Source organism: Strongylocentrotus purpuratus, unplaced genomic scaffold (assembly GCF_000002235.5).
Source record: "Strongylocentrotus purpuratus isolate Spur 01 unplaced genomic scaffold, Spur_5.0 spur5_scaffold_4, whole genome shotgun sequence".
Taxonomy (NCBI): Eukaryota; Metazoa; Echinodermata; class Echinoidea; order Camarodonta; family Strongylocentrotidae; genus Strongylocentrotus; species Strongylocentrotus purpuratus.
The window spans coordinates 19,777,460-19,793,719 of NW_022145610.1; the positions used below are offsets into that span (position 1 = coordinate 19,777,460).

At 36.9% G+C, this 16,260-nt stretch overlaps 1 protein-coding gene across 1 annotated transcript in view; it reads right to left on the reverse strand.

The window, feature by feature from the left end:
* The window catches only part of LOC414744 (receptor for egg jelly 4), a 53,560-nt gene that overhangs the window by 22,314 nt on the left and 14,986 nt on the right, over positions 1-16,260 (reverse strand). Inside the window, exons 7-14 of the mRNA XM_030997532.1 lie at positions 7,692-7,887; positions 6,941-7,185; positions 6,244-6,480; positions 5,044-5,192; positions 4,285-4,548; positions 3,099-3,224; positions 1,445-1,542; positions 662-782 (exon numbers count right to left, since the gene is read on the reverse strand). Of these exons, the coding sequence (XP_030853392.1) occupies positions 662-782; positions 1,445-1,542; positions 3,099-3,224; positions 4,285-4,548; positions 5,044-5,192; positions 6,244-6,480; positions 6,941-7,185; positions 7,692-7,887 (1,436 nt within the window). The remainder of the gene's footprint in view (positions 1-661; positions 783-1,444; positions 1,543-3,098; positions 3,225-4,284; positions 4,549-5,043; positions 5,193-6,243; positions 6,481-6,940; positions 7,186-7,691; positions 7,888-16,260) is intronic.

A 16,260-nucleotide genomic window follows, 5' to 3' on the forward strand; every position in this document is an offset into this window, starting at 1 on the left:
TATTTGTTTTTAATACACTGTTTATATATACTGTAATTTGTATCCTCTGTAGCCTCTGTGTAGATATCTTTTTGTGTGTATAGTAACGTTATATTTACATGTACACCCAATTCTTTTTGTGAATTACAATCGTGTCCAACACGTGTTGTAATACACTTCATTTATGATTTGTTTGGTTGGCCAAAAAACCCACTTGTTTTTTGTATAGCCATCCTAATTACCCATTATAATGTGTTATGGGTTGTTTTTAAGTTTGTTATAATTTGTAATGTATCATACTGTAAAATTTTTTACACCCATATATATATATATGTATTTTTAAAGTGTTGCTGAAATTGAATTAAACAAATTGAAATTGAATATGCCAAGATGAGAGTTGTGCATTGTGTTAATGTATTGTTTTGAAGGTTTTTTTGTTGTTAGTTTTGTTTCTAAATGTATTTTGCTGCTTCAAATAGCTCATATCTTATCTAGTGTACGAAATACAAAAACGTGAAGTACTAGTTGGGTAAGCTTGAGTAAGCGCACAAAAATGCTGTGGTTATATAATACATATATGAACAAGCTGTAAGAATTTCTTTAACCATGCATGTTCCTCTGGAAAAGCAATTTAATTTCTAGAATCAAACTTAAAATTAGCTTGAAATCATAAATCACTTACATCTGAAATAGCTTTCTCAGCATCGTCATCCTGAGATGTCACTGGAGTAGTTTCATTGACGACTGACGTTAAAGTGCTAAAGGCAGCTTCCATGATGTTCGACAGTCCAACCATGATGAAACTAGGTGGAAGAAAATGTATCAGAGATAATATGTCTTTTTTCAAAGGCCCCCCCCCCCCCACTGTTATTTAGAGTACGTATATGCATGTTCCCTCCCTTTGAAAGCACCCCCCTAAGTCTGGTGTGTAAAGTCAATGCGGGCTGATTTGACGAGACAACCACCTGTCAGTGACCATGCAGGGAAGTCTAATAACCTCCTGGCCAAACTAGTGCAGATAAGCTAAGTTTACAATGTAAGAACCTTTTTTTCTTCAACAATGAACTCATATCAACAAATTTAAATTCTGTAGATTTATGTCGTCCCTTGAGATCATTGGTGAGAGCAACCATGAACTTCAATAGTTCACATCCAATTTAAGTTGGACGTGAACTATGGTAGGCCATCCATGCCACTGGATGCTCTAACCATTGGTCTCTCAAGGAACGTGCAAGTCGTCACAAATCTACACGAGTGAAATTTTTTGATAGCGCAAGAAGAAAAAACATTACTTAGTTTTAAGTTCTACTTAAGGATTTGGACTTATACTATGGTAGGTAGGTCATGCCCCTATAAAGTTCTGAACCAGATGTCAGGAAAAATACCCAAGAAATGATGATCTGAAGATAATTTTTGTTTTTCCACAATGCGAAACAAATTCACTGAGCTGTGCTGTTCTGCCTACCTTGCTGTTTCTTCTACTGTGTCTCCTCCAGTGTGCCCACTGCCACTCTCTTCCTTCAGGAAATGACACATCTCTTGATAGCTCTTTGCAGCTGATTTCTGTAAAGAAAAAGGTCATTTTTTGTAATGTAATCAAATACAATGCACAAGTTCTTTCATTCCTTTTTTTTCTTCTGTCTTCCTGTTGTACCACTTAATTTATATTCAATTACTTATATAGTTTGGGGACAAGCCTTTGATATGCCTTTGGCCTTTGTTTGTCCCCCTACATTTTGATCCTTCTGTTCTGTTGTGTTATTTGTTTGAAATGACTTTGTATTGTAAATGTTTGTTATTGTGATTTAATTTTATCAGAATGTGAAAATAAAATAATTAAAAATAATTAAATTGAATTTGTTACGAATAATTGTATTTCAATAGTCAGAATGCACTACGTGTTGTAAGGTTGGGCAAGCCATTATGTATGCAATTCACGTTCTGACTACTAAAATATAATTATTCGTAGAATGGTCTATTGTAATATAAATGATATATGTCATTACAATCATGAAAGTTCATCTGTAAATGGGGATAAATATGTTTGAGAGTTTAACTTTTGATTTCAATACAATCGAGTGTCATCAAATCAGGCATAAAATGCAGTAGACAACAAAGACAGAGACTAGAAAACTTGTTATCATGATAGTTTGTTACAACAGTGTTCTTTCAGTGTACTTGTTGAAATTGTATATCTGGGCAATTTTTGGACACATTACCATGCGGCTCCACATCAACATATAGTTAAATATACTTTTGTCTTCTTAAGTGTAAAATATAAGGAAAGCTAAAAGAGTCATACAATACCTGTATTTTAAACATAGTTTCAAAACTGCACGAGCATTTTCTTTTGTTTAAATGATGTATCACTCAAAATGCATTGTTTGGTCCATACAACTACACTTATCAGTGTTTTACAGACGTAAGGTATAACTTAATATTTGTTTTGCTATCCTTCCAAATAGTTATCATGCAATGGACTGGTGTATTTCACTCCTTTCTGTCTAACATTTGTATTTTATTGAAACTCATGGTCAAACAACTTGTGTATGTGTCATAGTTCTTTCTTTTTTTTCTTCAAGTTTTAGCTGTGAATTACAATTTACATCATCATGAAGGGGGGAAAAAAAAAAATTGTTTTAGGCATATAGATTTCAGCAAAATATTTGTTTTCATCCAATTTAAGCTGCTATCCTACTATACCTAATGTGAGAATTAGTCTGTCAATTTGTAAAATAAATTTTACGGGCCATTTTCTGAGTACATTTTCTGAAGTGCAGCAATATTTGATTAGCATTTGCTAACTGTATAACCAGGAAGATTTGCTTAATTACATGAAACTCAAAAGGCAGCCATGCATATCAGGTTCTGAAAGTTTTTGGTATTAGAGTAGTCACTGAGGACTTCAACATTTGCATTGTAGTTACATATTCTTTCATATTCAAACTAATATTCATAGTTACATTCCTATCCATACTTATATTCATCCTAATATTCATTCATATTCATATCAATATTTATATCTATGTGTGTATAATGTCTGCTGAGAGCCAGAAGGCTACTTTTGAGGTGTATGGGATAATGCCTTTTTGGTTTTCAGAAAACAACATTGGCCTCACTTGAGCTGTAGCAGAAATTTCATCTTTCTCTTGAGTGACTTGGGCAATCACAGCCGAGGTCTGTTGTAGCGTTTCCATGTCTCGGACTTCTATGTGACCGATGTTGGCAATGATGGACTCTCTAGCCTGGAAAAAGTATGGTTTGAAAAACAACATGAGGGTACGAAAACTAACTTACTAGAATGGTTGATAATTAATGGCTGCATTACAGTATCTTGATGGCAATTCATAGAGTATCTTCAACTACTAGTACATTTACCACATAAATTTTCTTTCTATGGCATTCTAATTGAAAAGATCTGTTAAGGTAATACAGTCAGACAGGCTGTGATGTTTTTCAAATAATTATTTCTATGTACACACTCCAAATATCTCCTGTGTTTAATAGCTTTGGTACATGATTGGGCATAGCATAGGTTCCAGGAGATATCTAGTACTGCTTCAATGTCTTTACATTGTTTGAAAGTATATGTACAAAAACATCTACTTGAATCAACTGTGAAAATCTATCTTCAATTCTCGATACAATTGATTTTATCTTACAATTAATTGATCTATTTGTGAAATAAAACTAATTAAGGTTAAGTTGCAAATGGTTGTAAAGATGAGATTGATTTAAGGAGATATCATTGATTTGGGTGAGATACATTGTAAACCCAACAATGTTACACGGCCCAGGTATACCGAATGCTAAACTTAGAGCTGCCAACCTTGTGTGACCAAAAAAAGGAACCTTGATGGAAAAATAGGAATTTCAAGCAAAAAAAAAAGGAATTCATTAAAACAAAACTTACAACAAGCGTGACACATTTCCAATGCAGAAATGTCCATTCCTCATGCTGTTCTTCCATATTAGGACCTAGAGTTTATTTACAAGTAGGTATTTTTTTCTTCTTATTATCGGCATTTCATTCTTTTTGAGAATAATTTTCTCAATATGTTTTAACCTTAGTTTTCTACTAAATTTGTGATCAAATCAACTTTTTAGGGCAATTGTTTGACATGCGGTATGTAAAAAAAAAAAGAAAAAAAAAAAGGTTTTTAAAAAACATGTACCGGTATTTATGAAGAAAACCGTACTACCGTAATTAGGAGGGAAAAGCGGAATCATTCCGAGAATAAAGTTATGGTTGGCAGCTCTGTAAACTGGCGGGAAGGGAGGAGTGGGTCAAATATGTTTAAATACTTCTGCTCTCTTTGTCTTCTTTTCTTCCATGAATTCACTCTCCTCCTCCTGCTCCTCCTCCGTGGCAGCCTCTGCTTGATCAAAGTCACTCTCAGCGTCTGCGTTGAGCAGGGATGTGAGCGTAAACACCAACTGGGTTGCGCTCTGGGTGTCTCCAGATTCTAGCAGTTTTGAGAGGGGGTTTTCTTCACCAGAGGAAAACTCAAGGACAGTGTCTGTTACAGTTTTGTCTGGTTGGCTGGTGTCCACTTCTGCTTCTCTTACCTGCATTTTCACGCAATCAACCACACAAATGATTGGATTCATGATTCAGATTCAAAATATATACTAGATGATATTTCATTGCAGTTACTCTTTTCTCAAACTGAATTTTGCATACAAATATTGATTCAAGCAGAAACACATGTTAAAACTCTTTGATTTGTTAGCCTTCATCCAACAAATTTCAATTATGTAATTAAAGGGATAGTCAAGTTCTTGTTTAAGACTGCATATGCTTTTAATGTGCATGAATATTGCTCATATTTTTGTTTATGACATTTCTAGTGCATTTTTAGAACCTAAATTTGCTATGAGGGTAATTTTAGGCCCCAAAATGTGTGAATGTAGATTAGATACTAATCTCTATAAACATATACAGCACAGATAATAATCATATTTTCATAAAAACTTACTGACCATTTTCATCCAGTTATTTAATTTTAATTGAGGTCACAGTGAATATTCAAGTACAATTTTTTTTTTTAAAGCAAGTGATACCTTCACAGCAGTTGAAGTTTTGATGCTGGCCCCATAGGTATCAGACACCGTAATGATAATGTCCACTTGGTGATCACAATGACTTGCTATGCCAACAGGTAGGAAGGTAGGGGGGATATGTGGATCCACACCAAAATATATCAGGGTACCTAAAGTTTGGAGTTGATTCGATATTTAAAATGTATATAGTTTATAGAACAATGCCATAACAAATTCAAGGGTCATGCAAACATTTCACTGTTTACCCCTCTCATCAATTTTACCAGACAAATGAGCACTGTGACTTCATACTTCACTTCAAGCTTACTATGAGTTTACTCCAATGATACACCTAGTGATTGCATTTACTAGATGAAGAAAAGAGAGATAGATTTTCATTTTTCAACCAATAGATCAAATCTTGTTCTAACAATCTTCTTGGATCCAAGATAAATACCTAGTTACATTGAAATCTTGTTATATCAGAGCTAAAGAATGATTGAAGACAAAGAAATAAGACAATCAAAACGAATAGGTATATACATATATAAATATTGGAAGTTGTTTTCATAGTTTTCCTAGTAACAAGACTCACTGTATAACTAACCAAATGTGAGCTCTCTGGAGGAAATTAGTAATTTAAGTGGGCAGTGTTTTACGACAGGGATGATAGAAATACAACATCTATATTCTTTCCACACCTTTTGTTACTCTATTGCCAGTGATGCATGTTACTGTAAAGAAACTTATACCTTGAAAAAGCAGAATAAATTTGGTATTATTCAACTACAGGTACATGTACTTCATTGTTGATTTTTAGTTAGGCTCTTATCCACATATTCCTGTTGAAATAAATCTACACAAATCTTTTTGTTTTGTGCAAGGCATGAATCAGAGGCGACAGTAAGCATTAAAAAAAGGGGGGGGGGGGTTCCCCCTCAACCACGCCCCCCTTGAGTAAAGAAAAAAAAGAAGAGGATTCGGGGGGGGGGGGGAATGGCATCTAACAACATTCCCCCCTTTTGAGTAAGAAAATTGGGGGAAAATAGGGAAAAATAGGGGAAAATAGGGGGTAAATCAGAAAGAAAAAAAAAATTGGGTAATTTTTTTTTTTTAAATCGGAAATTAAAAAAATAAAAAACCTGATTTAAATCAGGTAATTATCAGGCCTGATGATTGCTTGGTCAGAACTTTGTGCAGCGATATTAATAGCTTTTGTACCTGATGTTGAAGAGTCATGGAAGGAGCTGATACCAGTTTTCTTCTCCGAACCCGTCAACGCTCTGACCTCATAGCTCAGTGGTTCATCCTCGTCCACAAATCCCTGACAGATGATTGTGAAATGAGTCTCCAGAACCACCCCTTCATCGGGTGTTGCACTGCAGGTTCCAAGCCGAGGAGGAGAATTGGTCGAGAAGGCATATTCTGCAAAGGTCTTGGCGCCGCTCCAACTGAAGACTGATTACAACAATAGGAAAGCAATGGATTTAAAATTAAAGCCAGTGTAATCAATGTTGGCATGTTATATTTGTTATACTGTAAAGATATTAGTACAAAATGCAAATCATTTAAAAGCAGTGTATACAATAAACATATTAGTACCCGCCCATTGACAATTCACAAATTCTGGGCTGATACAAAAAAGATGCTACAAACTAAATTCTCATCGTTTTCAATTTTGTTGTTATTAATTATTAATACCCTCACCATTTATGACAAAAGAAATAAGAATCACATTCACAATATTCACACTAGCTACAAAGATATCAATCTTATTTGAAAGTTTAAATTTTGAATGAATATAAATACAGAGGTTTTGCACTGGGGTCATAATTCGATTTAGCAGGATGTAAGATATCAACCCTAAAACTTCACATCAATTCACGATGCAACATCACACACAAAATACTTTAATTACCAAGGACTTTCAAGGTGTACTCCTCAGACCCTTGGAAGGTAAAAGCACGAATTGCAAGATAGGCGTTGGTCCTACTGGTGGTGGTGTCCTGGTTCCAGATTAGAAACTGCTTGCTATTGTTTAGAAAGGCTGGGATCAGAGACCAGACATACCGGGGTCTCGTCTGCAGGGTACAGTCATCGCAATTGGCAGAGATGACGAACCGCTCAGATGGATTGAGACTGAAACCACAGTTTGTCATGCACCTGCAGAGACAATGATGAAAATCAATAGGTTGAAAACATAGTTCATTATGATATTACATGATGGACATGTAAAGGAAATGCCCAAAATCCAAATGCTCTGATTACAATAAGCCAGTTCACGGTTGCAGTCTGAGCATGAGTAGATAAAGGTCATTGCAGAACAAATTGTGAAATACACAGAGACAAAATACTGGATACGTGCTCATGAAAGTTATGTAATCATTATTCATTTATGCACAAGCAGTGCACTCCATGATACACAGGTGGATATATGCTTTGAAAAGGGGAAACAAAGGCTATTATGTAGAACCTGCATCGCTGTAGGAGTGATTATTTCAGAATATACAAAGTGGGACCTTTTCATGTTTTAAAGATCTGTGGATATTCGGGGTCATTTGGGATATGTGCTAACCGTGAACTGGTCTATTCTCAACTTGCAAAGGAGACCAATACTGCACACTTGTCTTGCTACGCGGTTGGAAAGGTGTCTAAACTCTTATACTCACTTTATTAGAATAGTAGGAGGGTCCCCTGGTAGGATAGGAATGGTTTGCTCAGCCTGAGCAGTCCCTCTGCCTTGCTTGGATACCACGAGTCTAAAGACATGGGTCTGGTTCCCTTCAAGGGTTTGTCCTGCAATGGTCATTGTTGTCTGGTTGCCTGATTGCATTAAGAATCCTTCATGGAGACATCCATCATCACCTGGTAACAAATAGTGTAACATTAACATTTTACAAGCTTTGGTATGGTCAAAGAGATTTCATTCCCATACAACTAAGCTGCTAAAAATTCAAAAGGGCTGCAAGAATAATATTGAACAAGACATATATGACACGCCATCGGCTGATTTGTTCACAAGTCTTTGGTGGATGACACTAGACAAACGGTTTGAGTTAAGTCGCATTATGATGATATATAAATGCATGCATAATTAAGCACCTTCTTACCTTCAGGTAGGCTTAATCAATCCTAATGATGTACATGAGCATCATACAAGGCAAGTACACAGTGGATAGTTACGTGTGCCCCAGTGGCGTACCTGGGGTACTCCGTCAGGGGGGGGCAAGCGACCGAAACAAACAAAAAAGGCGATGCTAATTTTCACTTCTGGCGAGCGAGCGAGCGAGCAAAAAAAAATCTTTAAGTAACGTTTGGTATATAAACTGGTATTGTTGCAAGTTGGGGGTGGGAACATTCACTTGTTAGCGACGTTAATTTCATTTTTTTGCAAACTAGTGTAGCGAGCAAGAAAAAAATCACTTCTTTTTTAATAATTGCCACTTAAACTTGGTTCAATTGTCCCATGCAGGGCGCGGGAACAATATTGTGTTTAGGGTGATTTTATACCCATTTTAGCTAGCGAGCGAAAATACATCTTTCTCTCAATGAATTGCTATATAAAATTTGTTTCATTGTTGCAGGTAGGGGGCGGGCACAATCGTGTTTAAGGCAATGTCAATCCCATTTTGGCGGGCAGGCAACCCCCTACATTTCTCTTTTTAATGATATTGTAGCAGGTTAGTGGTGGGCACATAATTCCACGAGCTAGTGAGCGAAAAAAAAATCACTTTTCTTTTATAGGGAAAATATGGTACATAAAACTTGGGTTCATTGTTCCATGTCAGGGACGTGATTATTAAAAGCGGTGTTAATTCTATTTTGGCGAGCGAGCGTAGCGAGCGAGCAAAAAAAAATCACTTCTCTTTATAGGGAAAATATGGTATATAAACTTGGTTTAATTGTTCCATGTCAGGGACGTGATTATTAAAAGCGGTGTTATTTATATTTTGGCGAGCGAGCGTAGCGAGCGAGCAAAATTTTTGTAATGATAATTGGTTCATAAATTTCAGATTTTTTTGTTGCAGGGCAGGGCTTACACAATCATGTCTAAGGTGATGTTAATTCCGTTTTGGCGAGCACGAGCACACCAAAACTTCTTTGAATAACGTTTCGTACATAATTATTAACTGGTTGTTGCAGGTTGGGGCGGGCACGTTAGCGGTGTCAATTCCATTTTGGCGAGCGAGCATAGCGAGCAAGCAAAAAAAATAAATTCTCTTTTAATAGAAATGAATAAATAAACTTGTTTTTATTGGTGCAGGTCAGGATGGATGCAATCGCGTTATTCCTTTTTGGCGAGAGGGCAAAAAAACTCTTCCATTTTTAATGATATTGTTGCAGGTCAAGGGTGGGCACAATTGTTTCCAAAGCAATGTCTATTCATTTTATTCGCGAGCGAGTGTAGCGAGCGAGAAAAATGAATTAGTCTCTTTTAGTAACATTTGGTACATATATTGTGTGTTATTGTTGCCATGGTTGCAGGTCGGGGCCCGTCGGGGCAGGCACAATTGTATTCTAGGCAATACTAATCCTTTTCTTTTTTCAGGGGGACGAGGAAGTGAAAACATTTAATACAAAATAGGCTAGCAAGCAGTTCGCGCCAGCGAAGAGTTTCAAATTTGTTATATCACTTATATTTTCCTATTTTCATTTGTTTTAATTTTTCAGGGCCGTATGCGGAATATTTTTCTGATGGGGGAAGGGGGAAAGATGCGTTAAAAGTTTTCGAAGAATCTCAAAAGCAAAAGGAGTGAAGGGAGTTCGAGCGACCGAACTGGTCATGAGGGTACTTTTGCATTTTCAAAAGTAGAATTGAAGGATTTGGTATAGGCCTACACTACATTTTCAGGAAAAAAAACTGTACGATTTCAAAATATCTGGGGTCAACTGCCCCCCCCCCCCCCCCCCCCCCCCGGTGCTTACGGCCATGTTCTTTATTTTTTTTCTCCCATTTTTATTCCTTTCCTTTTCTTTTCCCTTTTTCTTCCTTTTCTCTTCTTCCTTTTTTCTTTCCTTTTTTTCCTTTTTTCTCTTTCTTTCCTTTTTTCTTTCCTTTTCCTTTTTTCTTTTTCTTTCCTTTCCCTTTCTTTTCTTTTCTTTCCCCTTTTTCTTTTTTTCCCCTGGAGCCCGTCAGGGGGGCACTCTGCCCCCCCCTGCCCCCCCCCCCCCATAGGTACGCCAGTGGTGTGCCCAGATTTTACACTGATTGTTATAAGCCCAATTGTTTCTTCTATATTTTAATGGAATAAGCTATAAATTTTGATGAGAACGGCTTCCTCTGTCAATCCATTTAAGAGATTTTTTAAACACAGTTGTAATTTGTGAATAGCTCAGCCGAATATACACTACATGTACGTGCATATTCTGCAATATTAACATGATTTATTCACATAATTGCGAGTTAATTAATATTTTCCTATTGGCATTACAGTTGAACTAGGTTACTGATATATGATTATTTTGCAAACGAGCATTCCTTTGTGCCACATTTTTTATTGCTGTGTTCTATCTTTTTAAATGTACTAAGGAATTATATTTCAACTGTTCTGTATAAACGTTATGCTTTTTGATGTAAATATGTAAGGGCCCCATGGAAGACCACTACATTTTGGTGAATGGGCTACCCTGACAAAAGATTTGAAATAAATAAATAAATATGACAAATCAGAGACTGCGACAGTCTGTATTGTTATACGTTCAGTGTACGTAGGTAAACACTATACATACTATTACAAATAATATGGCAGACTACGGTATCAATCCATGATGAGTAAAGAGGGGTTTTTTTTAAATGATAAAATTTTGCTATAGCCCCCCTATATACATGTCGATACCTATTATATTTTAACTGGTGCACAGTGTATTTTGTATTAACTATATCTTTATTTAAATTTTTCGAAAAAGCTTAAAAATTACAGCTCCTCACAAGCACAAACATGTATGTGACAAACATAACACAATGAACCTCAAAGGTTACAGGTTACCTTAAATTCATGCTAAATTCCATGTTTATGCATAATTAGTTACTAAACCCCGCAGTATACTAGGGTACATGTTATCAAAAGCTACTTCATCAATAAAAAAGCCTGTTTTAAAAGAAATTGTATGCTACTATCCAGAGCAGATGTGAACATACAGCATAGAAAACAATACGTATGGTAACCTGTATATAAGCGTATTTACACAAATTTTTGAAGGAGTGTAGAAATTATGGATCTAATACAATGCAATAACTAGCATTATCGTTAAACAAAAAAGGGAAGAGGGGGGGGGGGGGTTAAGATGTTAATTAGCTTAATAACCACATACATGTAAGTGGCACCTGTATACATGTACATGTATATCTCAATTGTCTAAATGTTTGTGACGGCAGCGCCGAACAGGCAGCAGCACTTTTGTTTGAGCTCTCTACTAGTGAATGATATTATTGGACTTAGCTGACCAATTGGTGAATTATTTGTTTCAATCGTCTTGTGAACACACATAGCATCTTTTGGACAAGTTTGAGACAAGTTTGGTATGTTTTGATGATGTGTTTCAATGACAACGATATCTTGTTTCATTAGACTTATTTCATGTAGCATCCATTGTACTACACACTATCGCACTACACCATTGCAACCCGGTCTGTTGACTCAACCGTGTTGTTACCTGTTTAAGGAATGAAGCAGACAATGAACTTACCGTATTTGAATAGCATGCTTCATTGGAATTTTATTCATCATGCTGAAGCTAACTGTACATGTACATTCAACAGAACATGACTTTGTAAGAATCGTACTGTACAACACTCGAGTCCCTCCTCTGAAGGGAAAAAGCCTGCACCATCTAAAGTATCTACATGCAAACATCTACTACAACAACCATGCGTCTACATTTAACATCGAACTCCTTAAATGCGGGGACATACAACCCAACCCGGGCCCAGCTAACGAAGAGCAAAAAAAACAGCCAAACAGTTTTGAAATACTCTGTTTCAGAACTCTACAAACTACGCCAAGGGTGTTCTAATAAACTAGTTCCACCAACTTCATGGAAAGTTATAAAGGACCTCAGGATTTCTTCAGGTGTTTTACGTCATAGAGGAAAACGTGCTGGATCCAGGAAACGCAATAAAGCCCAAGCTATACCAGTGCTCACCCGACCACGCCCACAATCACCGTTTCTTCCCAGGAATATGCCGAGATGTTTGACTACCACTAAATCGAATCGATGTCTGAACCGGCCCAGTCGCGGTTATGATACCCCAACCCTACTTTTACATAACGCCAGATCGTTGAGGAACAAGTTCGACGAATTATCCCTAATCATCGAAGAACATAAAGTGGACATAGCAGCCATCACCGAAACGTGGTTCAGCTCCGATATACACTAGATATGTATGCATTATCAGAGGTTACCTTACATTCAAGATCCAGAGAAGATCGACCAGGAGGAGGAGTTGCACTCTACACGAGACATCACCACAGCGTCCCATACGTCACGCAGCACATTAATTACATTAAAAATTAATTAAAAAATTGGTCAAAACTAAAACTTTCCACAAATGAACTAGCCCATAATAGCCACAGACTCATACCAAAAGATAGCCATATAAATAATTTCATCTGTTGTTATTTCTTGTTTAAAGTCTCTAAATGTCCCGTACGTCACAATCCAAATAGCTTGGACCTGCCCTAGAGCAAAGGGCCTGCTTGCTCATCCTTTGACCCACTCTTGTGTCACCTCACAAAATATATTTTAAACGTGACTTAATTTGCCTGTTATTGCCTTAGTCATATTAGTTATGAACTTTGTTATGAATTTTGTTATATACTGTATATTATACTTTGTGACAATGTCAACCACATTTGTATGTATTGTAATTCATTGCCAATGTAAATTGTTCATAATTCAGCCATCTGGCTGCAAAGTGCAATTAATAAAACCTTTTCAATCTCAATCTCACATACATGTAAGTGGCACCTGTATACATGTACATGTATATCTCAATTGTCTAAATGTTTCCTCTCTTTTTTTTCATGCCAAACTACATATACGCAGGGTAACTAAAACAAGGGAAAAGCTCTCAGTGGTCTCGCCTGCATTACGCAATTCGATATGATGCAAAATTGAGGTTAGACCATTATTTATAGGCAGGGTGGCCCATTAGCAAGCCCCCAAAAATGGAATCCTCTGAATATAATCACATTTTGAAGTGAAGATTGACTAAGAATCATCAGAAGAATTATTTACTATTAGTTGTACCACGATTGATAACTTGAATGAAATATGAACAAATTAATTTTGAAAAATGATTTATCAATTCTTATATTAAGTTGTGAAAACAAAATCCAAGTCTACTGACCTAAACATGACCTTTGACTTTGTGTCGTATGAGTTGTGATACTTGATAACCCTAGGGTACCAGTTTCATAGAATTTGATTTTTTTTTTAAATTGAAAATATGCTAAAATGTCAAAATCTTGATGTTGATACCACAACATAGTCTAAGTTTGTTGACCTAAAATGACCTATGACCTTAACTTAGTGACCTGAAATACTACTCACATGATTGGTGATACATGATAACCGATAGTCCAAGTTTCATTGACTAAGAACTTATACTTTCAATATTATATCAAAAATTCAAAAAATTAACCTTATGTTAAGTTTTTGATGTTGACGCAGTCACCGCCACCGGAAAAGCGGCACCTATGTCTCGCTTTTTGCTACGCAGGCGAGACAAAAACCTCATAAAACATGAAAGCATTCATTTCTTTTTTTATATACTTGTTAAACCGTCTTCATTAGATGTGAACATGGTGGAAAAACAAGTAATTTCATTAAAAAATGCATGTAATTGTTTGGTCAAGCAACTTGTCTGGAGAATTAGATAATATGCATGTCCAATACGATGCAACAATTTGCTTTCTGCATGTTATTCATCTTAATGCCCCAAATAATATCAATGGTTTGATATACATTGGTTACATGCAAGTCGATGTTTATTTCTTTCTATTTCATGTGTAATAGACCAAGACATGTGAAATAGTATGTATGTAAAATAATGAAAACAAAATACAAAATCTGTTCTCTGATAATACATATTGATATCTAAAGTAGATGTAAACATATTGCACAGAAAACAATATACATGTATTCCATTAAAAGAGTGTGTGTTTAAATCAATCATCTGGGGAATCTTAGAATAGTTCCAAAACAACACATTGAATTTGATCTTTTTAATTACTATATTCTTGGAGTTTAAAGAGAGCAAGGTAGCATTTTAAGGACTTTAGCACAAACCCCCCAAAACACAGCAAAATTGAAAATGACAAAAACATTTTAATTTATTTTTCACGTTGAATAGACCAGGACATGTGAAATAGATGTAGAATTTTGTATGTAAAATAATGAAAACAAAATACAATCCATTTTCTGATGATACATATTGATATCCAAAGTAGATGTAAACATATTGCACAGAAAACAATATATTCCATTAAAAGAGTGTGTGTTTAAATCAATCATCTGGGGAATCTTAGAATAGTTCCAAATCAATACATTGAATGTGATCTTATTAATTTCATTATTCTTGGTGTTTAAAGGTATAGACCAGTTCTGGTCATGCGATTGCATTTTGAAAGAAACGTAGAATTGATCAGAAAAGGTTGATCATCTAGCATATACATGTAAGTATTGGTGTGTACTGCAAGATTCTGGAATCATCAAAATGATAAGAAATTTGGCCCAGTCTTGGTAAATTTACAAGCACTGTACACAGAAAGATGTATATGGGACTACACAATATCTATCCAGTCCAAATCCATATAATAATACGCTAAGGCGTCGAGGGGGGTATCCGGGGTCCATTTTACGGCGCCCAAATCTCCCCTCCCGCCCGCCCCCGGGCGCCGCCGGGCGGTCCCGCGGACGGACGGGGTTTCAATCTACAGAATTGGCCACGTCCCGGCCCGGTGCGACGTCCCGGTCGTCGTCGACGTCGTCGATGCGTCCGCACGTCCCACTTATCCGTCACGAATTTCATGCTTTAGCATGAAACGGAAGTGGACGAGCGGTCTGAGGCGCCGGTTGCGTTCGATATTCGCCGGCAGCTCTTGCACATTTTGCACGCACGGGTTCGATCCCGCCTCCGTCTCAAGTGTTTTTTTTTTCTTCCCCGTGTTTGTTTTGTATATTTTAGATGTTGTAATCTTTACCATTTTTTTAATTTTAATTAAAATGTAGACCTCATATTTAAAATTTAAACGAGTTGAGTCTTTATTTGATATTTATTAGCTTCTTTCATGATATCTAGGCCTATAAATAAAATCAGCGCAACAGATGTCTTCCCATATCCACGTCCAAACTTATTAGAGACCTATTTCCATCATTATTGCCGGGATTTTTATATAGTTTTCGTGAGTGGAGGTATGAAATCAAAGCTTATTTTGTGATTATTCTGGCCATGTTTACTCAGTTTTGATTATCATTTATTAAAGGAAAGTTTTCACAAGAAAATCAGAGAAAAACATCGTTCAGTTTCAAGAGCTCTGCCGTACGCATACAGTGTGTAGTGCAGTACAGTGCACTCTATAGCTGCGCTGGCTGCTCGACTGAGCTGAGTGAGTGAGTGAGCTAGCTATTCAGAGTCGAAGAGACTATGAAGGGCCAAACATGCCAATATTCGACAACTATACGCTATATTATGTATCCATCCATGCGACTATTTATGTCTATCCATTCATTGAAGTAGGCCTACACGTGAACACAACAGCGGGCAGGCCGAAGTGCCATAAGATCGTTGGGGGGGGGGGGGGGGGGCAAAATATTTTTTTTGCATCTTACATGTTACAAAAAAAATCTGCATCTTACATGTTACATGCAGACCCCACAAAACATTTTTCAAAGTGTGGGGGGGGGGGGGTCAGGTAGATCGAAGCGAGATGAGTGTAGGCGTGGGGTCCACGGGTTGTGGGGGGGCGAGGGGGATCAGGTAGATCGAAGCGAGTTGAGTGTAGGCGTGGGGTCCACGGGTTGGGGGGACGGGGGGGGGGGGGGATCGGTAGCTCGAAGCGAGTTGAGTGTATGCGTGGGGTCCACGGGGGTAGAGTTGCGTACCATAGGGTCACTAATTGGCGTGGGGTCAATACGTAGAGTTGCGTAGTGTTGCGTACCAACTACGCTGGCCTACGTTACTAAATGCTGAGGGACGGAAAGGGGTACGCAAGATGAACGAAAAAATTTCAACAT